Source organism: Pteropus vampyrus, unplaced genomic scaffold, assembly GCF_000151845.1.
Source record: "Pteropus vampyrus isolate Shadow unplaced genomic scaffold, Pvam_2.0 Scaffold1423, whole genome shotgun sequence".
NCBI classification, from domain to species: domain Eukaryota; kingdom Metazoa; phylum Chordata; class Mammalia; order Chiroptera; family Pteropodidae; genus Pteropus; species Pteropus vampyrus.
The window spans coordinates 127720-155433 of NW_011890204.1; the positions used below are offsets into that span (position 1 = coordinate 127720).

At 38.4% G+C, this 27714-nt stretch overlaps 1 protein-coding gene across 1 annotated transcript; it reads right to left on the reverse strand.

Annotated features, from left to right (window-relative positions):
* Positions 1-553: 553 nt before the first annotated feature.
* On the reverse strand, positions 554-27494 carry LOC105310210 (zinc finger protein 665-like). The gene is given in 5 exon segments (XM_023526619.1): positions 554-2177; positions 2179-4613; positions 12912-13040; positions 13523-13649; positions 27359-27494. Coding segments are annotated over 5 exon segments (2859 nt in total). The 5' UTR covers positions 27437-27494; the 3' UTR covers positions 554-2087.
* Between the last annotated feature and the right edge of the window lie 220 nt (positions 27495-27714).

Below are 27714 nucleotides of genomic sequence, written 5' to 3' on the forward strand. Positions count from 1 at the left end.
AAAATCTCTCCTTCCCTCTCCCCCGCCCCAAAGTCCTCATTGTATCTTTCATGTAAATTATTTCACTGAGTCCAAGCTCATAAAAGTTTCATCCTTAATTACTGAAATTTTCTTTCCTAATTTTACCATGTTTTAACTATGTTTCTATTTTCACATCTTGTAAATCAAGAAGCCATGGGTTGCATTTGGGTACGAATAGGCCATAAATACAACACTATGGTGTATATTCATAAAAGGCAAGCAGGTTTTAGAAGTCAGAGTCTGGAACTGTACAGCTAAGGTATTCTGATTATCACCTCATAAATGTCATGAGGCAGAGTGTGGAGAGAAAAACCCAGGGGCACATGAGTATACAAGCACTAAACTGTGTTCTTTGATCCAAAGAAAATTGTTATAGATTCCATTGACCTTGAGAGCCCAAGGTGCACTGCTTGTTTATGTTATGAACTACCTGATAGAGGTGAAATAAATCAGCGTTGGTACAAAAAACATTAATTCACTTACGGTTAGAAAAAAATGATTAAATTTTATTCGTTAAAACATGAGCATTAAGATATATTCTAAGTAAAACTAGCAAATACCAGCACTTCAATATGAATCACACACATGCTTATACTGTTCCGGTTCTTTTTATGTTCTCCTGTCAGGTAACTGCTCTTTCTACAATTTCCAAGCATAAGACAAATTTTCCATTCATCTTTGATATAAAAGTTATTGCCATTCTATGGAGACACTCTCCACTTGCTCTGCATTACTTCTACCACATAATCACCCACTAGTCACCTACCAATCTCCTCCCATGACAAGCCCAGATCTTTCACGTCTGGACCTGCTGTTTTATGGTCAGTTGGTGGAGACTTCTTTCCTATGACCAAAAGTAGCCTGTCCAGAGACGGGGCACTCTGACCCTAGTAAGTAGAAATACTTCAAACATAGTTTTCTGTTCTCTGCCTTCTGCCATACTAATTCATACAATAATGAATGTGATATTCAGTGCCCTTGTTATTCCAGGGGACAAGGATATAAATGAACCATGCCCAATGAAGTAGGTGTTTTCATTGTATGGACTGCTTCCCAAAGACCAGCCCGAAAGGCCTGGAAAATAGGCATAAGTTCAACATGCTTTGGACTTCAGGTTAAAAGTCATAGTCACATAGTTTTTCTCAAGAAAGTGCAACTAAATATTATAACACTAAAGGTAATGAATGGGCTGTTTGTACACGTCCTTGTTCCTGTGATACATCACATGTCCACAGTATTAAAATTGTTGGATTTGTAAAGTTTCTGCAGTACGTAACGTCTTAATTTCAGAGAGCTGGAGACTTAGTTATTCCTAGCATGAAATCTGGACTGTGGGGTTGGTAGGGAGAATTGGTAAAAAGAAAAAAATGATTAACTACATTCATTACACTTGCACAAATTCTTGGGTGAATCCTGAATACACACTGTTGCTTACTATTTCCATGTTCAGTATATTAGTTTCTGTCCTCCTTTAATTCTGTCATTACTTACCCCAAAACGTAAACATTTGATGAAAAGCCTTAAGTACATTTGTAAATTTACTCTCCAAAAAAAATATCTTCTGATGTCCGTTTTCACCTTTGAGTAAAAGCATTAACACGCACGTTACTTTTGCGAGGTTTCTTGAAGATGTTTCTCATAATCTGGTATCTAATGAATTGGGAGACCTGGATAAAGGTTCTGACACATATTCACATAATTTCTCTTCACTGTGGAGTCTCTATTCTTACATAATACCTGAACTCTAATGGTTTTACCACACTCATTGCAACTGTAAGGATTCGCTCCAGTGTTTCCCAACAGTTGATCTTTGGATAAACACTTTGCCACACATTAATTTATGTAGGATCTCTTCAGAACTTATATTCTTATAGTAAGTAAAGAGTTCTAATTTAAAACTTTGACATATTCATGGCACATGCAATGATGAGCTATTTGGTGAATGTAAGGCAATACCTAATAGCCCTGCCACATACATTATATTTCTAAGGCCTCTCACCAGTATGGGATATCTGATAGAAGTAGGCTTGAACTCACACTAGAGGCTGTGCCAACCTCAATACATTTTAAAGTTTCTTTATGGTATAGTTTCTCTGATGACTCACAAGGTGAGATTTCTTACGGAAAACCTTGCCACACTCATTACATCTGTAAGGATTTTTCTCCTGTATGGATTCGTTGATGTGTAGTTAGGCTTGAACGCACACTGAAGTCTTTGCCACACTCATTACATTTGTAACATTTCTGCCCAGTATGGATTCTTTGATGTCTAGTTAAACCTGAATGCACGCTAAAGGCTTTGCCACACTCATTACATTTGTAAAGTTTCTTATTAGTATGGACCGACTGATGGTAACTGAAGCTTGAACGCAACCTAAAAGATTTGCCACATTCAGTACATTTGTAAGGTTTCTCTCCAGTATGGATTGTCTCATGACTAGTTAGGCCTGATCGCAAACTAAAGGTTTTGCCACATTCTCTACATTTGTAAGGTTTCTCTCCAGTATGGATTCTCTGATGTGTGGTTAGTGCTGAATGTGCAATAAAGGCTTTGCCACACTCATTACACTTGTAAGGTTTCTCTCCACTATGAGTTAACTGATGGTAAATTAGGCTTCCACGCACTCTATAGGTTTTGCCACACTCACTACATTTGTAAGGTTTCTCTCCAGTATGGATTCTCTGATGTGTAGTTAGGCCTGAATGAACACGAAACTGTTTGCCACACTCATTACATTTGAAAGTTTTTTCTCTACTATGAATTACTTGATGACTAGTTAGGCTTGCACGCACACTAAAGTTTTTGCCACACTCATTACATTTGTAAGGTCTCTTTCCAGTATGGACCAACTGATGGTAAGTGAGGCTTGAACGAACCCAATAGGCTTTGCCACACTCATGACATTTGTAAGGCTTCTCTCCACTATGAATTAATTGATGGTGAGTTAGGCCTGAACGCACACTAAAGGCTTTGCCACACTCACTACATTTGTAAGGTTTCTCTCCAGTATGGATTCTCTGATGTACAGTTAGGCTTGAATGTACACTAAAGCCTTTGCCACACTCAAAACATTGGTAAGGTTTCTCTCCACTATGAATTATCTGATGACTAGTTAGGCTTGCACGCACACTAAAGGCTTTGCCACACTCATTACATTTGTAAGGTTTCTCTCCAGTATGGAGTATCTGATGTTTAGTTAGGTTCGAATGCACACCAAACTGCTTTCCACACTCATTACATTTGTAAGGTCTTTTTCCAGTATGGACAGACTGATGATAACTGAAGCTTGAACGCAACCTAAAGGCTTTGCCACACTCATTACATTTGTAAGGTTTTTCTCCAGTATGAATTATCTGATGACTTGTTAGGCTTGCACGCACCCTAAAGGCTTTGTCACACTCATTACATTTGTAAGGTTTCTCTCCTGTATGGATTCTCTGATGTGTAGTTAGGCTGGATTGAGCACTAAAGTCTTTGCCACACTCATTACATTTGAAAGTTTTCTCTCCACTATGAATTATCTGATGACTAGTTAGCCTTGAACGCACACTAAAGGCTTTGCCACACTCATTACATTTGTAAGGTTTCTCTCCAGTATGGATTCTCTGATGTGTAGTTAGATTTGAACTCACCCAATAGGCTTTGCCACACTCATTACATTTGTATGGTTTCTCTCCACTATGAATTAACTGATGGTAACTAAAGCTTGAATGCAAACTAAAGGCTTTGCCACACTCATTACATTTGTAAGGTTTTTCTCCAGTATGGATTCTCTGATGTGTAGTTAGGCTTGAATGCACATTAAAGGCTTTGCCACACTCATTACATTTGTAAGGTTTCTCTCCACTATGAATTATCTGATGTCTACTTAGCCTTGCACGCACACCAAAGGCTTTGCCACACTCATTACAGCTGTAAGGTTTCTCTCTGGTATGGACTATTTGATGTTTAGTTAGGCTTGAATGCACACTAAACACTTTGCCACACTCTTTACATTTGTAAGGTTTCCCTTCAGTATGAATTATCTGGTGGCTAGTTAGGCCTGAACGTGCACTAAACTCTTGGCCACACTCATTACATTTGTAAGAATTTTTCCTGCACACTTTCAGGTCTTTTGTCAGTACTGAAGGACGTCTAGAATCATTCCTATATACAGTACTAACGGTGGCTTGGACTCTAGAAAAAACTCTTCGAAGTGGAGAAACAAAGGAAATATTGTTGATAGACTTCTCGGCTGGATTACATTCATCAATGTTCTCTTCAGTATGAACTATCTCCGTATCAGCCCGATGTGACTGAAACCTTAGTCCAAGCCTATTTTCAACAGGCTCGTGTCCAGCATACTCTCTACCATGCTCACTTCTTCTGTCAGTGAGATGTTTATTATGAGTTATAGGCATTCCTTTGTGATTGCTTTCATCATCTCTTTGCTGACAAGCAAAATCAAGCATATGTTCCTGGGTTTTCCTGAAGTAAAAATCTTTGATCACATGGCTTTCATATCTTCCAAACATCACTGATTGGAATGCTCCTTCTGTATTACCAGGTTTTGTTGCTTTTAATTTCTTGATCACATATGGAGAACATCTATCTACAAAGGAAAGAAATTCCATATTTACCCTATTAGCTTGTAAATAAATGTTTCATATAGAAATCTAAAATTACACCAAAAGTAAAGCTATACTGAACATAGTTATGAAACTTCCCAACACGACCCTCAAACTTCTGAAATAATAAAGAAACAGGATTCTTTACAACAAAATAGTGGTCACATGCAATTCAAATTAATTTTAGGGTGGCCTAGTTTAAACACCCTATGATAAAAATACTCAGGTCATGTAAACTTAAGTTAGCTTTCAAGAAAAGAATATTTTCCCACCATGACTACAAAATACATACCATTTGTCAATAATATGTTATCTCATAAGTGTAGAAAAACATACATGATACACATTTTTACCTAAATATTTGACATTAAGGCTGAAGAATAAGTAGTACACTGTAAAGATAAATTACACAAAGTATTGCCTAAAGAATAATCTGAATACAGAGCAGTCTAAAATTAAGCAACAAATATAACACTGAGAAAATTAAAATGTCTATAAAACATTTAAAAAAACAACAGTTTTAAATATCAGTTATAAGACTATCAACACACATGAAGAAAATGCATTTGAGAACATCAACAAGCAGTGCATTTTAGTTATATTGCGTAATACATGCTGAAAGAACATCATCTGTATATCATAATAAAAAAAGGATCCTAGGAACCCATGAGAAAACCAGCAATAAAAAACAGGTAACCATATTACAGAAAGTTAACTGTCGATCTCTAAACATTCTCTCTTTTAGAAGGAAAAAAGAACTTCTGTTCTAGAAGGAGCACACGACATGAGAATTGGAAACTATCTGGGGATCACTGATATCTAAATATCAGATCAGGAAGACACATAACTTCATAGAGAACAATATTAGAAGATGTCAAAACTCACCATGAAAATTTTATGACTGCTACAAAAAAGCCAATCCATAGAGGGACACAATATGTATGCACGGCCATTTAAATATATGGTACATTGGCCAACAATAGATATAACAGAGAGTCTGTGCTTTGAAAATTGATTAAGGTGAGGGAATATGTTAGAAAATAAAAACACAGAATATGATGCAGGCAAAAGAATATCTCATAAGAAAGACACCAGGAAGTTGATATGTCTTGTTAAAGAAAAGTAATTTTTGAGTCTTCAGTAGAAAAGATGCAATGTCCTAAGCCATCTAACGGCACTAATGTATTTTGAAAATTCTTGTGGGAAATTAGCAAAATACTTTTAAATAACAGCAGTAGACTCACAGGGTTTATGTACATAACCCTCGTTTACATAGGAAGTGACAGAAACAGGATTGGAATCTGGTCCTACAGACATAGCTGACATGTTTTGAAGCATGACTGCCCACCTGGCCATACAATCCATTCTAAAAATGGTTTCTGAGTCATCACCCACCAAGGCTGAATCATGAAGAGATAAAAAATATGAACATACCTATAACTTGTAAGGAGATTAAATGACTAATCTAAAACCATCCAACAAAGAAAGGTCAGATAACATCACTAAAAAATTCTACTAAATGTTTAACAAGAGCTAACACCAATCTTCCTCAAACACTGTGTGATGCAGCAATTCCACTTGTGGGGGCATATACAAAAAATAACAAGAGGATCTCAAAGAGATGTTTGCATCCCTGTGTTCACAGAAGCATTATTCACAACAGCCCAGATGTAGAAACAACTCACATGCCTACTGAGAGAGGACTGCACAAACAAAACGCTGTAAATACACACAATGGGATATGATTCAGCGTTCAAAATTAAGACACTTACCCTGTCATTTGCTACGATGTAGATAATCGAGGACATTCTGATAAGTGAAACTACCACTCACGAATAAGACAAATACTATATGATTCTACTTATAAAAGGTATCTAAAATAAACAAATTACTAGGCATATAAAGGAGAATGCTGTTTGGCAGGCTCAGGAAAAAGAAGAAAATAGAAAGAAAACGAGATTCTGGAAAAAAAAGGCTGAGTGAGAGATGTCCTCAGATCTCTCTCCTTGAAACAACAATAAGCTGAACACCTAAAACTGAACGAAAACACCCAAACTGCACATCAGCATGTCTGAGCGTGGGATCAGCATGTAAGAGCTACCATAGGTCAGAACCCAGTGTGTCGGGAGGTGGACTGGGACAAATAAAGATGCTACCTCTCGCAGCCGCTGGAGCTCCTTGCAGAAGGAGGGCGAGGGGAGAAGGTGCAGCGACTTCCCTGAACAGTCTTGCCTGAAGTGCCAGGACTTTTCTACATAGCTGGCAGCAGGGCTCAGTCATCAGGGCAGAAAGCAGAGAAGTGGGACGGGACCATAGGGACACAACAGTTGATTTCTACCAGCTACGGTTGCAAAACCGAGGCTGAGCCACAGCTCCCAATCCCCAACCCTCAACCCTCAACTCAGAGGGCCAGTTCTTCCATACCCTCCAAGACCTATCACCACGGATAGGTCTATAAGAGCTATCACCCAGGGGAATCTGAGCAAAAGCTGCAGAGACTGAAGCTACCTCTCTCAGCCTTTGGAGCTCCCGGCAGGAGAAGGAGGAGGGGAGAAGGTGCATCGACTTTCCTAAAGAGCCCTGCCTGGAAGTGCCGGGACTTCTCTACACAGCCAGCAGCAGGGCTCAGTCATCAGGGCTGAAAGCAGAGAAGTGGGGCGGGACCACAGAGACTCAACACTTGATTTCTACTGGCCTCATTTGCAAAACCCAGGCTGAGACACAGCCCCCAAACCCCAATCCAGAGGGACCCTCCCCCCATACCCTCCTAGACCCACCACCACGGAGCCTCAGGGAAATCAGAGCAAACGCTACCAAAACTGTTGCTAACACTGACAGGGAATGAAACCGACAGTAGCGAGTGTGATTAAAATCTACAAGAAAATAAACAATGTTAGGCTCTCTATAAAAAGCAGGGATCCAAGAGGCTTAGACACCACCTACTAGAAACCAAAAGAAAAGCGCCTTCTTTTCAGCAGACTAAAGAGAGACCTTTATATAATAAATCTCCTTTCTGGAAAAACAACAGAATACACTTCCATTAATGCCCAGGCACAGAAATAGTCTATTAAACACCATGAACAACCAAAGTGATGAGGCATCTCAGAAAGAGAAAAATCTCCAGAAAATAAGCTAACAGACATAGAAACATGCAACTTAAGTGACAAGAGAACTCAGGATGGTACTTCTGAAAAAACTCAATGAGTTCCAAAACGAGTCATATCAACAATTTCAGAAATTGCAAAAACAGCTAGATGAGCAGAGCAAAGAGACTGAAACCCTCAAAAAGAACCAAATAGAACTTCTGGAGAAAAACACACTGTAAGAGTTGAAAAATGAAATAGCAAGCTTGGGAAAGAGAGTTGATCAAATGGAGGAAAGGATCGTGATAGCGAAGACAGAAATCTAGAAATAAATCAGAAGGAAGAAGAGAGAAACTGAGGAATGGAAAATAATGAAAGAGAAATACAAGAACTAGCTGATATCATCAGGAGAGGAAACATAAGAATAATGGGCATTACTGAAGGGGAGGAATAGGAGCAGGGAGTAGAAAGCATTTTCAAACTAATAGGAGACGAGAATTTCCCAAATCTAAGGAATGAGCTGGAACTTGGAATTCAAGAAGTCAACAGAACACCCAACTACCTCAACCCAAACAGGCCTTCACCAAGACACATTGTATTAAAGTTAGCAAAAATCAATGACAAAGATAGAATTCTCAGGGCAGCCAGGGAAATGAAGATGGTAACCTATAAAGGAAAACCCATTAGATTATCATTAGACTTCTCAGCACAGACCTTACAAGCCAGAAAGGAATGGAATCAAATATTTAAGCTTTTAAGTGAAAGGAACTACCAGCCTAGAATAATGTATCCAGATAAGCTCTCCTTTAGATATGAAGGAGAAATAAAGACCTTTTCAGACATACAAAAATTGAGGCAATTCTCCACTATGAGGCCTGCATTACAGCAAGTTCTGAAAGGGGTCAGCTCACCTAAAACAAAATAACAACAACAAAAAATACATAATTAGGAGTGAAGTGACTATCAGGCAAATGGAAGCAGAGGAGTGCAATCCTTACTAAGAACAGCGCATTGTAACCTCAAATAATAAGAAGAGAATTGCTAGAGCAAGATAGTAATGAACATTCAGCATACATAGAAACAAACCGAGATAACAATGACTGAAAAGGGGAGGATTCAAAGATCCAAATTTGCAAAGGAGAAAGGAGATAAGGCACACAGAAGAAAATGGACAACTGTATATATAACTATCCTTTATATATTTGTAATGGTAACCACACACCAAAGATTCAGAGCTAAAGTATATAACATAAAACAAGAAGAATCAGAGGCAAAACCCACAAAAGCCAACCAAAATAAAGAAAACAGAAACACAAGGACAATGAAGCAATGGAAACACTGAGCTACCAGAAAGCAAAAGATAAAATGGCTATAAGAAGACCTCATATTTCAATAATCACCTTGAATGTAAATGGAATGAACTCACCAATAAAAAGGCACAGAGATGCAGAATAGATCCAAAAACAAAACCCAACCATATGCTGCCTCCAAGGACACATCTCAGCTCCAAAGACAAATACAGACTCAAAGCAAAAGGGTAGAGAATGATATTTCAAGCAAATGGCATTCTGAGAAAAGCAGGAGTAACGGTACTAATATTGGATGAAACAGACTTCGGAAGAAAAAAGGTAAAGAAAGATACTGAGGGAAACTTCATAATGATAAAGGGAATCATGCACCAAGAACAGATAACACTTATTAATATCTATGCTCCCAATCAGGGAGCCCTGAAATATGTAAAGCAATAACTAACAGAACTAAAGGGAGAAACAGACCAAAACGCTATCATAGTAGGAGGCCTAAATACTCCACTGTCAGATATGGACAGATCATCCAAACAGAAAATCAATAAGGAAATAACATCGTTAAATGACACATTAGACCAACTGGACATAATTGACATATACAGAACCTTTCATCCCAAAACAGCTGCTTATACATTCTTCTCTAGTGCACATGGAACATTCTCAAGAATCGACCACATACTGGAACACAGAGATACCCTCAAGAAATATAAGAGGTTTGAAATCATACCAACCATATTCTCTGATCATGTTTTCAAAGTAGAGATCAATTGCAAAAAGAAAGCAGGAAGAACCACAGATACATGGAGATTTAACAACATGCTACTGAAGAATAACCAGGTCAGAGAAGAAATAAAAAGAGAGATCAAGAGATACAGAGAAGTGAATGATAATGATAGCACAACATATCAAAACTCTTGGGATATGGCAAAAGCGGTCAGAAGAGGAAAGTTCAGATCATTACAGGCCTATCTCCAAAAACAAGAATGAGCCCACATAAACAACCTAAGCCTTCATCTTAAAAAACTAGAAAAGGAAGAACAAATGAGGCCTAAAGTCAGCAGAAGGAAAGAAATAATCAAAATTAGAGCAGAAATAAATGAAATTGAAAACGACAAAAAGACAATAGAAAAAATAAATGCAACAAAAAGCTGGTTCTTTGAGAATGTTAATAAAATTGACAAACCCCTGTCTAGACTCACTAAAGAAAAGAGAGAAAGGACAAAAATAAACAAAATCGGGGATGAAAGAGGGGAAATTACGACAGATACTGCAGAAATAAAAAAGATCATACAAGAATACTATGAAAAAGTATATAACACCAAATTTAATAGAAGAAATGGACCAGTACTTATAAAAATACAATCTTCCTAGACTGAATCAAGATCTGGAAAATCTAAATAGACCGATCAGCAGTATGGAAATTGAAACAATCATCAAAAACCTACCAAAAAGTAAAAGTCCAGGAACAGATTGGCTTCACCAGTGAATTCTACCAAACATTCAAAGATTTAATACCTATTCTCCTCAAATTCTTCCAAAAAATCCAAGAGGAGGCATTACTTCCCAACTCATTTTATGAGGCCAATATTACTGCTACCAAAACCTGGCAAAGATAACACAAAAAAAGAAAACTACAGACCAATATCTCTCATGAACACAGATGCAAAAATCCTAAATAAGATACTAGTGAACCGAATACAGCAACATATTAAAAAGATTATACACCACGATCAAGTGGGCTTCATCCCAGGGGCACAGGGATGGTTCAACATACGCAAATTGATCAATGTGATCTAACAAATAAACAAATTAAAAAATAAGAATCATATGATTATATTAATAGATGCAGAAAAAGCCTTCGATGAGACAACATCCATTTATGATCAAAATGTTTAACAAAACATTTAACATAATAAAGGCCATTTATAACACTCAGTCAGCATTATACTTAAGGGTGAAAAACTAAAAACCTTCCTTCTAAGGTCAGGAACAAGGCAAGGTCATCCACTATCACCAGTTATTCAATAAAACATTGCAGGTCCTAGTGAGTACAATCAGGCAAGAGAAAGATATAAAAGGCATCTAAATAGGAAACGAAGAAGTCAAACTGTCACTATTTGCGGATGATATGATTCTAGGCCTAGGTGCACGCTATATGGAGTTCAGATAGAAAGATGAAAAAAAAATAGTCTTCATGTCTGTGCTAAAGAATGCAACTTCCAGAACATTAGAAAATTTGCAGATATTACAGATGCTATAAAGAACAGTAGAAAAGACGTTTTTAAAATGAAAAAACTCAGGTAAGTTTCCTGAAAAATACAATGAAATATTTAAGAATTAATTCAGTAAACCAATGCAGACATCGATGGTTAGAGACAGGGTGAGTATTATTAGAAAAGAACAGTTAAAGGAAGAAGCAGAAATGTAGTAAAACTAACAAAAAAACTCAACATATTATGGACAGAAAACATAACACATTCTGTAGAAAAAACAATAACTCATATAAGTATGAAAAATCAATTTGCTATGTCTGAAATAAGCTTGCACAACAGCACACACAAGGAATGAGAATCATGGCATGAAGGACAGTTCAGTCAGTAGCCTCAAGGACAAGAGGCTGCGAACTTGGACAATGTTCTCCCAGAAGAAATTCTACCCTGATTAGTACGTGTGTGCATGTGGTCCATGTGATCTCAGTGTTCCAGAGAGATGCTTCCTGACACTCCGCAACTGGAAACAAACTGAAAACACTTATCTGTCCAGCTGTCATAACACTTTCTATCTCAGTGTCCTGGTACATGCTGATCACTCTACCGGGCAGCTCTAATAGCTGCTTCTGTGCATAGTGGGATAATATTGCAACACAGAGTCAAAGAATCTCTGTCAAGCATTTTCTGGGACCAAGGACACTCATTTCATACAAGAGCCCACCAAGAGATGTCCATATCATAAAGGTGGATGACACCAGCAAGACTGTGAACGATCAGACCCAGCAATGTGTAGTTCACGGGCAAGTTTCAGAGGCAAACCATGCAAACTACAGAGAACATGAAATCCAGAAGAGTCTATAGTCCCAGATGAGGTAGCGTGGTGCAGAGAGATAGAAGAATACAAGGAATGGGGTCACACATGGCAGAATCGTGAAGGGACTGTGAGTGCCACCACAGACACCATGCTACGAGCATGGAAGACTGAAATGTGCTCCCCGTGTAGGACTGGGGACTGAAGAGATGCTCTCTTCTGTCCACTGTCTCTAGAGATTTCGTAGTAACAGTTACAAAAGATTCTAACCACCTCCCTGTGACACACACCTCTGAAGTGTAAAGCATGGGCATGCAGAAAAAATGGCTGAGGGACCGGAACAGGCAGACAGGACAGGGGAGAGCCTTACGCAGTTCCTGGGGTGCCAGATGGAATGGACAGAAAGACAGTGCGTCCTCTCTTCTGATAAGACCTTCCAATCACAAGAAATGGGAAAGGGATTGGGAAGGGTCCAAGAGGAAGGACAGCAAGGCCTCAGCTCTGCTCTCTATGGACTGAGAACCGAGCATCCAATGGAACCCAGTCCAGGAGAGACCAGGAGGACAGAGACCATGCCACACAGCCAGCCCCATGCTCCTCTAGTTGGAGAACCAAAGACTTTACAAAGGCCACAGAACAGAGTGTTGGGACCATGATAAAGACTCTGCCTGAGTCTCTGTTGAACTGCAGCCCCACTGAGGGTGAAAAAATAAATTTTACACCTTGAAGGACAAAGTGATAAGTTGGAAAGAAAAATTTCCTTTGATGGTTCTCCATAAATAAACTTCTGTCTGAACACAGAACTTTCTCGCTTCAGGCGAGTTTACAAACACGACGAAGGCTGCGGCCTCCTCTCTCCCTGAGCTCTTACCTGTGTTCACACCTTTGATACGTTCCCACCGATTTGGTTTTTGTGCTATGTTCGACTCACTCTCCAGAGTCCAGGGTGCTTTCCCTTGCTCCAAAATGGAGACAATATACAGATCAGAAACAGAAATTCCTGCACATAAGAAGAAAGCAGCATGAAGACCTGTAGTTCTGCCAGAATCCCCGATATCTGGTCAACTGAGGAATGAGAATAATACAGATAGCTCGAGAAACATAATTCCCGAATCCATCAACTCCTCGTCTCCTTCTGCACAGAGAGATCAGTGTCATAAGCAGATAGTGAGCTCTCTTATAGAAACTAATCAATTCATGGGGATAAAAAAGAAAAAATTAGATATTTTAATACCTTTAAGCCCTAATACCATAGGGCTTTATAAATATTTGAGCTTTGGAACAACCCTTTATGTAATACAATGTGGGCAGATCATTGAAGAAAGGGTGAGGTTAAAATCCTGATGCCACCTTATAAATCCTTTTTATGTCTCAGTAACAAAGCTTCAATCTCAGTCACCCAAAGCAGGGGCTTCCAAGAAGCACCTAAGGGAAGAGAAACCCCCATGGCAGATCTGGACTCTTGAAGAAAGTCATCCTCACCCAGAAAGCGCATGTTCCGGTAGCTCTCCAACATCACCTCTCTGTACAAGGCCCTCTGAGCTGGGGCCAGGCATTCCCACTCCTCCTGAGAGAATTCTATGAACACATCGTTGAGTGTCAACTGTCCCTGAAAAGAAAACACATTTCAGCATGGGGAAATGGTGACAGTTCTTACCTTCACACAGAATGAGAAAAGTGGAGAGATATAAAATCAGTTCAGGAGAAGTGTTCTGACAGGTCCACATCAGATATTTTTGAGCAAGTTATGTGTCCATAATGTTGGTTTCTATTACTTTCTCATAAAAGGTTATGACTGCCCATAAATCAGGGAGGCCCTCTCATTTTGGCGAATCATACATGAAATTACAATTAAAATTAGCCATTGGGCTGTCTCTACAGAAGGGTTAGAATAGATATTATGTTCTACACAGAGTGATACTCAGTGTCTAGATGAGCCAGAGCATGAGCAGTGTCTTTAGAGAAGACAAAGTCCACAGCGTCTTTTCAAAAAATTCAGAATCATATGTTGTGATGAGGATAACAACAGCCACGACTAAAAGTTTTTGAACATGTCCTATGTGCATTAGTCTAAATGCTTTACATATTTGAACTAGTTATCAACATAATAGCTCACTGCAGTCAAGCCTGTTCACATCTCACAGAGGAGAAAACATGTCAGGGACGTTCTGAGAAACTTGCCTCAGGTAAAAATCTAAGATTTAATCGAGCAAAGACCTGAACTCAAATGCTGGTGTTTAGACTGAACCTAAAAATAAAAATTATATAATAGACTAAACCTCAGAAGTAAACTGGCAAAGCGTTGTCGGAGAAAACTTGAATCTAGTTCAAGGTTAATGACAGTGAACTCCGTAAAAGGTCATTACGTTTCCATGCACGACCATACACAGGCACATAATGCGACACTATTTTTACTTTTGGTTAAATCAGTAACATGTTTAAGAAAGAACATTAAGAACATGAAATATATTTAAGATATTTCAACTGCCAAAAAATATAAAACTTAAGAAATGATGTCTTTTAATAAAAATATATTTTATTTTTTTAAAATGTATACTTTATTAAAAACCATCCATGCACGCATACACACAGATATAAACAAACCAATTAACTGAGAGTTGTCTCTTGACATATTTTTGGATCACTTTATAAATTATCATTTTTATTCATGTGTATTTGAGCATCTTGGGTCAATAAAAATGTAACAGTGGTACTTATTTTCATTTCTGAAGACCGTATAGTAAAGAAGGCAAGAAAAAACGTATACAAACTGAAATACAGACTACTTAGTTCTAATTTCTATAAACACTTACCGAAACATATAAATACAATTTTCTCCATTTACATTCAGACATGTAGGCTTTAACAAAAGCCAAACAGTGTTTTGGTTTATTTAACTCATAAAACAAGGATTTCAGATTTTAAGAATTATTAGTGTTATACATCAATTTGACAAATTAAGATTTCAAAAATTCTCACAATTGTGGACACTTGAAAAAAATTCTTTGATAATTAGAAATCAGAACAAAAATGAAACTGGAAAAAAACTTGTTATTAACCAGAAACATTTCACCAACCATTCTGATTACCATGAAACAGTGGGTGCATTTTCGCTGAAATTATAGTAAAGAAAGGGGGCTGACCACCGCTCCTCCCTCAGCAGAGACCAGGAGAAAAGAGGAGGAAAAAGCAGATTCAGTGAGACAAAAAGTCTAAGAGCTCAACTGTGAAGATTCACAAATCGAAGGACAGAGACCGGCTATTAGTGAAAGGAGGAATCAAGATATTCCATGCAAATCATATCCTAGAGAGCGCTGGGGTGGCTATGTTCTAAGACACAAAACAGACTCTAAGACAAAAACAAAGAATAGGCAAAGGACATTATAACTGTAAAAGAGTCCATTCACCAAAAAGTTCTAACAATTTTAGAGATGCACATAACATTAGAGCTCCCAAATATATGAGGTAAATGTTGGCAGAAAAGCAGACAGCAATAGGCACCAGCACAGTAATCGTATGAGACCTCATTATTTCAGTTTTAGCCATGGATACAACAACCAAACACAAGATACACGGAGAAACAGAACAGTGATAACCTCACAGAACGATGGAGTCTAACAGACATACAGAACACTCCATCAAACACAAGAAAACACTTTTCTCAAGCATGAATAAAACTTTTCCCATGACCAATTACAGGTGAGGCACAAAACAAATATGAAAAACTGTTTACGAATTGCAATCCTAAAAAGTATCTTCTCTAACCACAAAGAAATAACTCTAGTAACAAATAGGAAACACACACACACAAAATGTGCAAAGTAAAGAAGTCATTCTTAAACAACCAATAGGTCACAGAAATCACAAGAGAATTTTTTAAAAATCTGAATGGAAATAACAATGAAACTACAACAGACTAAAAAGTTTACAGGATGCAGTGATAGTAGCACTAAGAGGTACAAAGTGGATTTACTTACAAAAAAGAGAAAGAGCTAAAATCAGAAATCAAATTTTACACCTCAAAAAAAAGTAAACCATATTTTAGTAGAAGTAAATAAGATCAGAGCAGAAATAAGAGATTAGAAAATACATACAATCAAACTAAGACCTGTTTCTTTTTAGTCTATTAACAAATTTACAAACCCTTATGTACATTAAGAAAAGGGGGAGGATTTAAATAAATCGGAAATGAAACAGGGAGAAGTATGGCAGAGTGAGAGATGTCCCCAGAACTCTCCCCTTGTAACAATAAGGGGAACATCTAAAAGTCAACAAAAAAACACCCAACCCGCACACGAGCACGTCTGAGCAAGGGATTTGTACATAAGAGCTATCACAGGTCAGAACCCTGGGAGTTGGGTAGACTGGGAGAAACAAAGAAGCTGCCTCTCACAGCCAGAGCTCCTTGGAGGAGGAGGGCGAGAGGAGAAGGTATGGCGGGTAGCGACAGTGCCTAGGGATCAGTGCAGAAAGTGGAAAAGTGGGAACGGCAGAAGAGCAATAGTTGATTATAACAAGCCCCAACTGCAAAACGGGAGGCTGAGCTGCAGCCCTCATCCCCCAACCCAGAGAGCCCTTCTCTGCACATCCTCCAAGACAGAACACTGTGAAGCACTACAGGAATCTGAGCAAATGCTACCGAAACTGTCATTAACACTGACAGGGACTGAGACTGAGAGTAGTGGGCGTGAATGCATATTTATAGGAAAAAGAAAAGGAATTATTAAGACTTTATATAAAGCAACTATCCAAGAGGCTTAGACGCCACCTACTGGAAACCAAAAGAAAAATGCCAACTTAGCGACAGGCTAAAGAGAGCTTTACATAATAAATCTTCTTGCTGGGGGGTAAAAAAAAAAAAGCAGAATACACTTCCATTAATTCCCAGACAGAGAAATAACCTATGAAACACCATGAACAACTAGTTAAGGTAGCTCAGAAAGAAAGAGAAAAATCTCTACAAAAACAAGCTTAAAGACAAAGAAATATGTGACTTAAATGACAGAGAATTCAGGATGGTGCTTTTGAAAAACTCAACGAGATCCAAAACAATTCATATCAACAACTTCAGGAATTGAAAAAACTACTAGATCAGCAGAATGAGTTCTTTAGCAAGGAGATTGAAACCCTCAAAGAGAATCAAATAGAACTTTCGGAGATGACGAACACACTACGAGATGAAAAATGAAATAGCGGGCTTGGGAAATAGAGGTGGCCAAATGGAGGAAGAGATCAGTGATATCAAAGACAGAAATCTAAAAATAAATCCAAAGGAAGAAAAGAGAAACCAGAGAATAAAAAATAATGAAAGAGAAATACAAGAACTAGCTGATACCATCAGGAGAGGAAATATGAGAATAATGGGCATTACCAAAGGGGAAGAAAAAAAGCTGGGATTAGAAACTATTTTCAGACAAAGAGTTGACGAGAATTTCCGAATCTAAAGAATGCGCTGGAGCTTGGAATTCAAGAAATCAACAGAACATCCAATTATCTCATCCCAAAAAGGCCTTCACCAAGACACATTGTATTAAAATTATAAAAAATCAGTGATAAAGAAAGAATTCTCAGGGCAGCCAGGGAAAAGAAGACGGTAATGTATAGGAAAACCCAGTAGATTATCGTCGGATATCTCAGCACAAACCTCACAAGCCAAAATGGAGTGGAATCAAATATTCAAACTATTAAATGAAAGGAACTACCAGCCAAGAATAACGTATCCAGCAAAGCTCGCCTTTAGATATGAAAGAGAAATAAAGAGCTTTCCAGACATAAAAAAATAGAGGGCATTCTCCACTATGAGGCTTGCATTACAGGAAATACTGAAAGGGATCAGCTCACCTAAAACGAAATGACAAAAAATACAAAACAAAACATAACTATGAGTAAGGTGACTAGCAGGCAGATAGAAGCAGAGGAGTGCAACCCTTATTAAGAATGAGATTTGCTATTACAAAACAATAATAACGTTCAGCATAAATAGGGAGAAACTGAGACAACAATAACAGAAATAGGGAGTATTCAAAGATCCAAATTCACAAAGGGCAATGGAGATAAGGCATACACGGAAGAAAACGGACTAATATATATATATATATATATATATATGAAGTGTCCCTTACATATATGTAAACTATCCTTTACATATTTGTAATGGTAACCACACACCAAAGATTTAGAACTAAAGTATATAACATAAAACAAGAAGAACCAGAGGTAAAATCCACTAAACCCAACCAAAAAATAAAAATTAAAAAATGACATACAAGGACAAGGAACCAATGGAAACACCAAGCTACCAGAAAGCAAAAGATAAAATGGCTATAGGAAAATCTAATATTTCAATAATCACCGTAAATGTAAATGGACAGAATTCACCAATAAAAAGGCATAGAGTTGTAGATTGGATCAAAAAATAAAACTCCACAATGTGCTGCCTCCAAGAGACACATCTCAGTTCCAAAGACAAACACAGACCCAAAGTGAAAGGGTGGAAAATGATATTTCAAGCCAATGGCACTGAGAGAAAAATAGGAATACTGATACTAATATTGGAGGAAATAGACTTCAAAAACAAAAGGTAAAGAAAGATACTGAGGAACACTTCATAATGATAAAGTGAATCATGCACCAAGAAGACATAACACTTATTAATCTCTATGCCCCCATTCAGGGAGCCCCCAATGCATAAAGGAATTACTAACAGAACTAAAGGGAGAAAAAGACCAAAACACTATCATAGTAGGGGACCTAAGTACCCCAAGGTCAGATATGGACAGATCATCCAAACAGAAAATCAATAAGGAGATAATATCCTTAAATGACACATTAGACCAACTGGACATAACTGACATTTACAGAGCCTTCCATCTCAAAACAGCTGCTTATACATTCTTCTCTATTCACAAGGAAAATTCTCAAAGACCACATACTGAGATGCGAAAATAGCCTCAACAAACATAAGAGGTCTGAAATCATACCAACCATATTCTCTGACCATAATGGGTTGAAGCTGGAGATCAACTGTGAAAAGACAGCGGGAAGAACCATAAATACATAGAGATTAAACAACATGCTACCGAAGAATGACTGGGTCAGAGGAGAACTAAAAAGAGAGATCAACAGATAGATAGAAACAAAATGATAAGTGATATTGGAAACATGGAGGAGTGAGACATCTTCAGATTTCTCCTCTTGAAACAACAATAAGCTGATCATCCAAAACTCACCAAAAAACACCCAAACTGCACACCAGCACAGAGATTAAAAACATGCTACTGAAGAATGACTGGGTCAGAGAAGAAATAAAAGGAGAGATCAAGAGATACACAGACGCGAATGATAATGATAGTACAACATATCAAAACTTTTGTGACATGGCAAAAGTGGTCAGAAGAGGAAAGTTCATATCATTATAGGCCTATCTCAAAAAACAAGAACAAGCCCAAATAAACAACCTAACGCTTCATCTTAAAGAAACTAGAAAAGAACAAATTAAGCCTAAAATCAGCAGAATTAAATGAAACTGAAAACAAACAACAGAAAAAATAAATGCAACAAAGAGCTGGTTCTTTGAGAAGGTTAATAAAACTGACAAAGCCGTGGCTACATTCACTAAAGAAAAAAGAGAAAGGACAAAAATAAACAAAATCAGAGATGAAAGAGGACACATTACGACATACACCGCAGAAATACAAAAGATCATACAAGAATACTATGAAAAGGTATATAACATCAAATATAACAACCTAGAAGAAATGGATAAGTACTTAGAAAGATACAACATTCCTAGACCAAATCAAGAACCGGAAAATCTAAATAGACCGATCAGCAGTATGGAAATTGAAACAATCATCAAAAACCTACCAAACAGTAAAAGTCCAGGACCAGATGATTTCACCAGTGAATTCTACAAAACATTCAAAGAAGATTTAATACCTATTCTCCTCAAACTCTTCCAAAAAATCCAAGAGGAGGCAATACTTCCCAACTCATTTTATGAGGCCAATATTACCCTGATGCCAAAACTTGGTAAGATAACGCAAAAGAAGAAAACTACAAACCAATATCTCTCATGAACACAGATACAAAATTCCTTAATAAGATACTAGCGAACTGAATACAGCAACATATTAAAAAGATTATACACCATGATCAGGTGGGTTTCATCCCAGGGGAACAGGGATGGTTCAACATAAGCAAATCAATTAATGTGATATACCATATAAACAAATTAAAAAACAAAAAAAGAATCATATGATCATATTAATAGATGCAGAAAAAACCTTTGACAAGATATAGTATCCACTTAAAAAAAATTGATATAGAAGGAAAGTATCTTAACATAATAAAGGCCATGTATGACAAACCGTCAGGCAACATTATACTTAATGGTGAAAAACTAAAAACCTTCCCTCTAAGATCAAGAACAAGGCAAGGCTGGTCCACTATCACCGCTGTTACTTAATATAACATTGGAAGTCCTAGCGAGTGCAGTCAGGTAAGAGAAAGATATAAAAGGCATCCAAATAGGAAAGGAAGAAGTCAAACTCTCACTATTTGCTGATGACATGATTCTCTATTTAGAAAATCCTGAGGCCTCCACAAGAACACTACTAGAAACAATAAGCAAATACAGTAAAGTCTCTGGATACAAAATCAATGTTCAAAAATCCATAGCGTTCCTATACTCTAACAACGAGGTGTCAGAAAAAGAAGTGGAAAAATAATTCCTTTTGCAATTACAACGAAAAGAATAAAATACCTAGGAATAAATTTAACGAAACATATGAAGGACCTATGTGATGAAAACTACAAGACCCTATTAAAAGAAATTGAAGAAGATACAAAGAAATGGAAAGATATTTTGTGTTCTTGGACTGGGGAAAAAAAAAAAACAGTTAAAATGACCTTATTACCTATAAAGCATTACATAGATTTAATGCAATCCCCATCAAAATCCCATTGGCACTTTTTAAAGAAATTGAACAGAAAATCATCAGGTTCATATGGAAACACAAAAGACCATGAATCACCAAAGCCATCCCGAGAAAAAAGAACGAGGCTGGAGGCATCACTCTGCCTGACTTCCAACTGTACTACAAAGTGACAATAATCAAAATGGCATGGTATTGGCAGAAAAACAGACACACGGACCAGTGGAACAGAATCGAGAGTCCAGAAGTAAACTCATGTTTATATGAGCAAATAATTTTCGACAAAAGAGCCAAAATCATACAGTGGAGAAAGGAAAGCCTCTTAAATAAATGGTGCTGGGAAAATTGAAGGCCACTTATAAAAGAATGAAACTAGTCTGTTGTCCATCACCACACATTAAAATTAACTCAAAATGGATTAATAATCTGAATATAAGATCTGAAACAATAAACCGCATAGAAGAAAACAGAGGAACTAAACTCTTGGAACTTGAACTTTATGAGTTTGAGGATTTTATGAGTTTGACCTCAAAGGCAAGGGAAGTAAAAGCAAAAATAAATGAATGGGACTACATCAAACTAAAAAGCTTTTACACAGCAAAAGAAACCATCGACAAGGTAAAGGACAACCATCCAAATAGGAAAATATATTTGCAAGGAACACCTCTGATTAAGGGCCTAAGGTCTAAAATATCAAAGAACTCATCAACTAAATAACAACAAGAAAACAATCGAATCAAAAAATGAGAAGAAGACTTAAACAGACACTTCACCCAAGACATACAATGGCCAACAAACCTGTGAAAAGATGTTGAACACCTCTATTAGAGAAATGCAAATCAAAACCACAATGAGATAGCATCTCACACCTGTTAGAATAGCTGTTATCAACAGGACAAGTAATAACAAGTGTTGGAGAGGATGCTGAGAAAAAGGAACCCTCATGCACTGGTGATGAGACTGCAAATTGGTACAGCCACTGTGGAAAACAGTATGGAGGGTCCTCAAAAAACTAAGAATTGATCTATCACATGATCCAGCAATCTCTCTACTGGGTATTTACCCCAAAGACTTGAAAACCCATATCTGAAAAGATATTTGCATACCGATGTTCATAGCAGCATTATTCATGGTGGCCAGGACATGGAAGCAACCAAAGTATCCTACGATAGATGACTGGCTAAAGAAGCTGTGGTACATATATACAATGGAATATTACTCTGCCATAAGAAGAGACGAAATATTGCCATTTGCGACAACATGGATGGATCTCGATATTATCATGCTAAGTGAAATAAGCCAGACAGAAAAAGTTGAAAACCACATGATATCACTTATATGTGGGATATAAACCTAAAAGCAACAAACAAATAGGACAAACAGAGAGTCATAGACATGGACAATAGACTACTGGTTACCAGAGATAGGAAGGAGGTAGATAGGGTAAAACGGGTCAAATATGTGGTGACAGAAACAAACCTACTTATGGGTGATGAACACACAATGCCTTCCTGTTAAATTGTACACCTGAAACTTACTGACTGGATTTCCTTAACCAATGTCATCATAATAAAAATAAAAATAAATAAATAAAAAGAAATGAAACAGGGACCATTTTAACTAATGTCACAGAAAAATTTTAAACGTTAAGAGGGTAATGTAAGTCATACAATACGAAATTATTACATACTCTAGAAGTCAATGAGTACATTCCTAATAACACACAAAAACCAATCATTAAAAAAATTAAAAATATGAACCAAGAGATAGAGATTCAAGTGCTAACCAAAAGCATGCAAGAATTAAAAAAAAAAAAACCAAAAACCTACCAGATGGCTTCACCGCTAAATTCTATCAAACAGTAATAAAAAAAAAAACAATAATCCTGATAAACATCTTCCAAAAAATTCAAGAATAAACCCTTGCAAACTCATTCTAGAGTCTGTATGTTTCTGATACCAAACCCAAGATGGCATAAGAAAAAAATACTAATACTCATTTAGTATTGATGCAAAAACAAAATACTAGTAAAACAAGTTCAACAGCACGTTAAAACAATTATGCATCATGACCAAATGAAATTTATTCCTGTAAGGCAAAACCGTTTCAACATATAAAAATGAATCAATTAACCCCCATGAAGAGAATGAACACAAAGAGAAAACATGTGATCTCAACTAACTCAGAGCAGGCATTTAATTAAATTCAACAATTTTTCAAAAACTATTTACAGTAAACTACTACGATATAATAAACGCCATACTTGAAAAGAACACGGCTAGGGTCATATTAAATGTTGAAAAGCTGAAAGCCTTAGCTCTAAGATGCGGAAAAAGGTAATGATGCATATTTGCAGCACATAATTCAACAAAGTACTAGAAGTCCTAGCCAGAGTAATTATGACAAGAAAAGTCATCCAAATTGAAAAGTAAAATTCTCTCTTTTCCACATGAAAGAGCTTACAAATAGAAAACCATAAAGATTCAAGACACAAAAGTGTTCAAAATGGATAAGTATGTTAGAAAAGTTGCAATAAACAATCTAAAAAATTTTTTAAAGCCAATTTATTGTAGTATCATAAATGATGACCTATGTAGGAATAAACAGCCAAGAAAGCGAAGGACTTAAATACCGAAAACTACAAAACATTGTAAAAGGGAATCAAAGGAGGTACATATAAATAGAAAGAAATCCCTTACTTGTGGATTGCAGGGTTTAATACTGTTTAAATCCCCATGCTACTCCAATATTCTTCAGCTTCGATGGAATCCTTATCAAAATTCCAAAGGCAATATTGCCAGAAATGGGGAAAAACAAAACAAAACAGAACAAAATGCTAGAGTTCAAATGGAATCAAGCAAAAAAAAAAAAAAAAAGGCGCAGAGGAACCAAAACAGTCTCGAAATAGAAATCAAAGTCTTCATTTTTTTTACACTGAAAAACATTACAAAGATTAATCAGGTCCATGGGATACTGCCCATGAATCCAGATGTCTAAATCAGTAGAACAAAAGAGAATGCCTTGAAATAAACCCCTGCATAGATACCAAATGATTTTCCACAGCCTCCCAGACTACACAACAGAGAAAGGTCATTCCATTCAACAAACCACGCAAAAAACCCTGAATATCTACATGCAAAAGAATAAAGCTGGAACCTTACCTACATCAAACAATACCTTCTGTATGTCAAAGGACACAATCCAGAGGGTGAAAATGCAACCTCCGAGAAATGGATTGAGAAAAACGATCTAAAGAATCTCCAACTGTCAGACATTACGGTTGATTTCCTATTTTAAAATGGATGACGGAATAAAACATCCCCTGTCACCAATGTATGTCTGTGAACTTTCCACTCCATTCCCAATCATGAAGATTTTGAAGTCAATGACTCACTCCTTTAGCTTCAAAAGCATCATAAAAGCAGTCAGAAAGATGTCCCCTACTGGTCCCTTTTCCAGAAAGGAGGTATTTGTGCTTATCAATACACGACATCTATGTGAATAATCTTTTATCCTGGTTAACAGAGATGACAGTGCACCAGGATGTGGCCCCTGATCAATCTCCACTGCAACTGCACTGATGCCACGGGGTCCACACACCAACTTGAATCCAAGGGCATGAATCCCTCCCTGCCCAGGACGATGCCCAGTGGAGCCTCTTCACAAGTCCCATGTCACTGAATCACAGTGAGATGGAATCTAACTAGAGATGAGAGGGACTGAGAAAGACCCAGGTTGAGTGTCAACAAACAAAACATCAAGATTCAGAGTCAGTGAAGAATAGCAAGTCAAAGGGCAATTAGGAAGGACAGAAACAACAATTAACCAAGAATATGACTTTACCTGAGAAACAGCCATAGCTGAACCCCTTTCTTTCGCTTCCTCCTCAGGCAACAAGTCTTTAGAAGTCAGTCTGGAAAGTTGAAAATATGCTGTTTATCAATATATCCCCATATTCTGCCACAAGCATGTAGAAAGAAAAGACCTCACAAGGTGGAAAAGATGGTGTTCGTTGCCCCTGCCACAGTACACATTCAGGGACCAACAAGCAAGCTTCCACTCTCCTTTCTTCAGATCATGCTGCCCTTCTGGTCACACCTTCACATACACTGCAGCAGTAGGCACTTAAGCTGGCCTGAAAATCCCCTTCAGGTCACAGCCCTGGCCATGAACTAACCGCCAGCAGAGGAAAAGCTCCCTCAAACTCACCTCAGATCTCCGCCCCCAGAAATGGAAGACCGAGAGCCTTTTGCTCAAGGATGGATACAGATTAGCGTCACCTGAAGCACTTTAAATATTGAGGCTGGACCCACCCTGATTATTTGAGTGGCACTTCCTAGTCAGGGGGCACAAAAGATGTCACTGCAAAATGCATAGTAACTAATGTGAAGCTGGTTTAGCACTGCCCAGAGTCAAGGCTAGCACACCTCCTATCTGCTTTTTCTTTCTCAGGTTTATTGAGACATGATAGACAAATAAAATATATGTGTACTTAGAAATACAATGTGATCATTTGAAATACATGTACAATGTAGAATAATTATCATAATCAACCAAATTAACACACCCTTCAATTTACAATGACTATTTTTTATGTCTGTGTGGTGAGGACCTTAGGACTTAGGACCTTAGGACTCTCTCAGCAAATTCCAAGTATGTAGTGCAGTGCAATTAAGTGTACTCAAGATGTGGTGCTTTAAAAGTGGCATCATATTCATTTCACAACTGAAAGTTTGTCCTGTTTGACCACCATCTCCTCATTTTCTCGACTCACAGCCCCTGGTAACAACCATTCTCTCTGGTCCTGTGAGTTTGACTTCTAGTTAGCAAATACTGTGAGATCACGTAACACTTGTCTTTTTGTCTGGCTTAATTCCCTTAGCGTAATGTTCTCCTTTTTCTTCTACGTTGCTCATTCCTTCATTTTTACAGCTGAATAATATTTCATTGTGTGAACATATGCATCACATTTATGTTCTTCATTCATCTGTCAACACTTTTAGGTTGATTTTTGGCTCATGAGAACACAGTTATCTCTTCAAAATATTTCATTTCCATTGGATACATATGATGAAGTGAACTCCCCATCTTTCCTCACTTCTATGTGTAGCCCTCACTCCTTTTGTATATCTACCTCCATGTTTCTTCCATTTTTGCTATTCCACTCTTTTGTTCCCCTCTCCTCCTCATGTCTCAAAAGTTTATTTGCACGAAACTGAGAACATATGCTGGGGAGCAAGATCTGAAATGGTCCCGAAAACAAAAATTTTGTAGTTTCTTTGATGCATTTAAAATTAAGAAAGGAACGTAAAATAAGATTACATGAAAGTGAGAAAAAGCGGGGCAGGGATAGTTTACAGGACAGCTAACAAGCCGATGTGCTCTTGAGGTGGTCAAGTCGGGAGGAGCATTAATTACTTCCCCTACATCAAAGGTGTGTTAACTTGAATGCGTAAGAGCAATGGACAAGACTGAATTCGAAACCTTTCACTTAAAGAAGTCAAAGGCCTAGGGGTGTGACTATCCAGTTGGAAATTCCTGATACCTTACAGAACCCTTGTTCTTCCACGGGTTCCTCTGTTTGCTCGCCGTCATCTCCCTGGAAATCCCAATTTTCTCCAAACTTCTATGTTCCTGCTACTTCCCCACTACTTTCACTCTTACTATCTCCTTGCAAGTCCCTCACTCATTCTCCACAATGACATGTTCTCCTCACTCTCCCCTCACTTTCTGTAGTTCCCTCTCCCGCAGAGAAGGAGTGGTATGGAATGAGAAGCCTGCCTCCTCGAAGCGCACACTTCCCACAGGAGTGGAATGTGGGACGGAAGAACAGTGGAGAGCACAGGGCAGACCCTTGGTCACCCATACGACCGCGGCGTCAGAGGAAAGGTGGTTACGAAGGAGAGGCGTGAGGAACAGACGGACTGGGCCTCAGGGGTACGCGAGGGCAGGACGCGGGAGGCTGTCTCAGGAGAGGGTTGGGGGCCCTAGAATCCCAAGTCTAGGGAGAAGATGCGGCGTCTCCTGGGCCGGGATGGTCGGCGCTGCCTCAGGGACCGCGAGAGCAAGGCGCGGCCGCGAACCCACCTCACGGAATGCTGTGAGGGCGCCTGACCGGCCGAGAGGTCAGGGAAGGGTTTTACGAAGGAAAACAGGTGAAAGGCAGATCTACATCGACAAAAGACAGAGAAGCGGACCGCAGAGGGCAACCCCGGAGCCATTTCACACGCCAACGTTAGCGCTCGGCCCTAACTGCAACACCTGAAAATAAAGAGGTAAGGGCTGGCTGAGGGGAAGATAAGGCCCACGGCGACCCCAGACCCCTACAAGAAGAAAGGGAGGCTGTGAAAAGCAGGTTTATGCTACAAAGACGGAAACTCACGGTGATAGCTGAATCTCCACTTCCAGCACTTCGTTCCCTTGTCTGCAAAATTGGCATGCGGAGGGAAAAGAGGGTCATGTTGCGACCTGCGCCTGGTGAGGGATCAGACCTGAGCAAATGCCCTCCAGTAAGATGAGGAAATGGTGGTGGGGCGGGTCCTGGAGAGTTCAGGCATGCGCATGTTCGGGAAGGGGGCGAAGGGCTTAGGGGCGGGAACGGGGTGGAGGAACGTGGACAAGGGGCGGGGTCGGGGAAGAGACCAGGCCTGCACATTGACCACGAAGAAAAATAAAGCCGACACACCGGCTTGGAGGAGGAGTGGGGGAGGAGTCGAGCAGCCTAAAGCGGAACGGTTT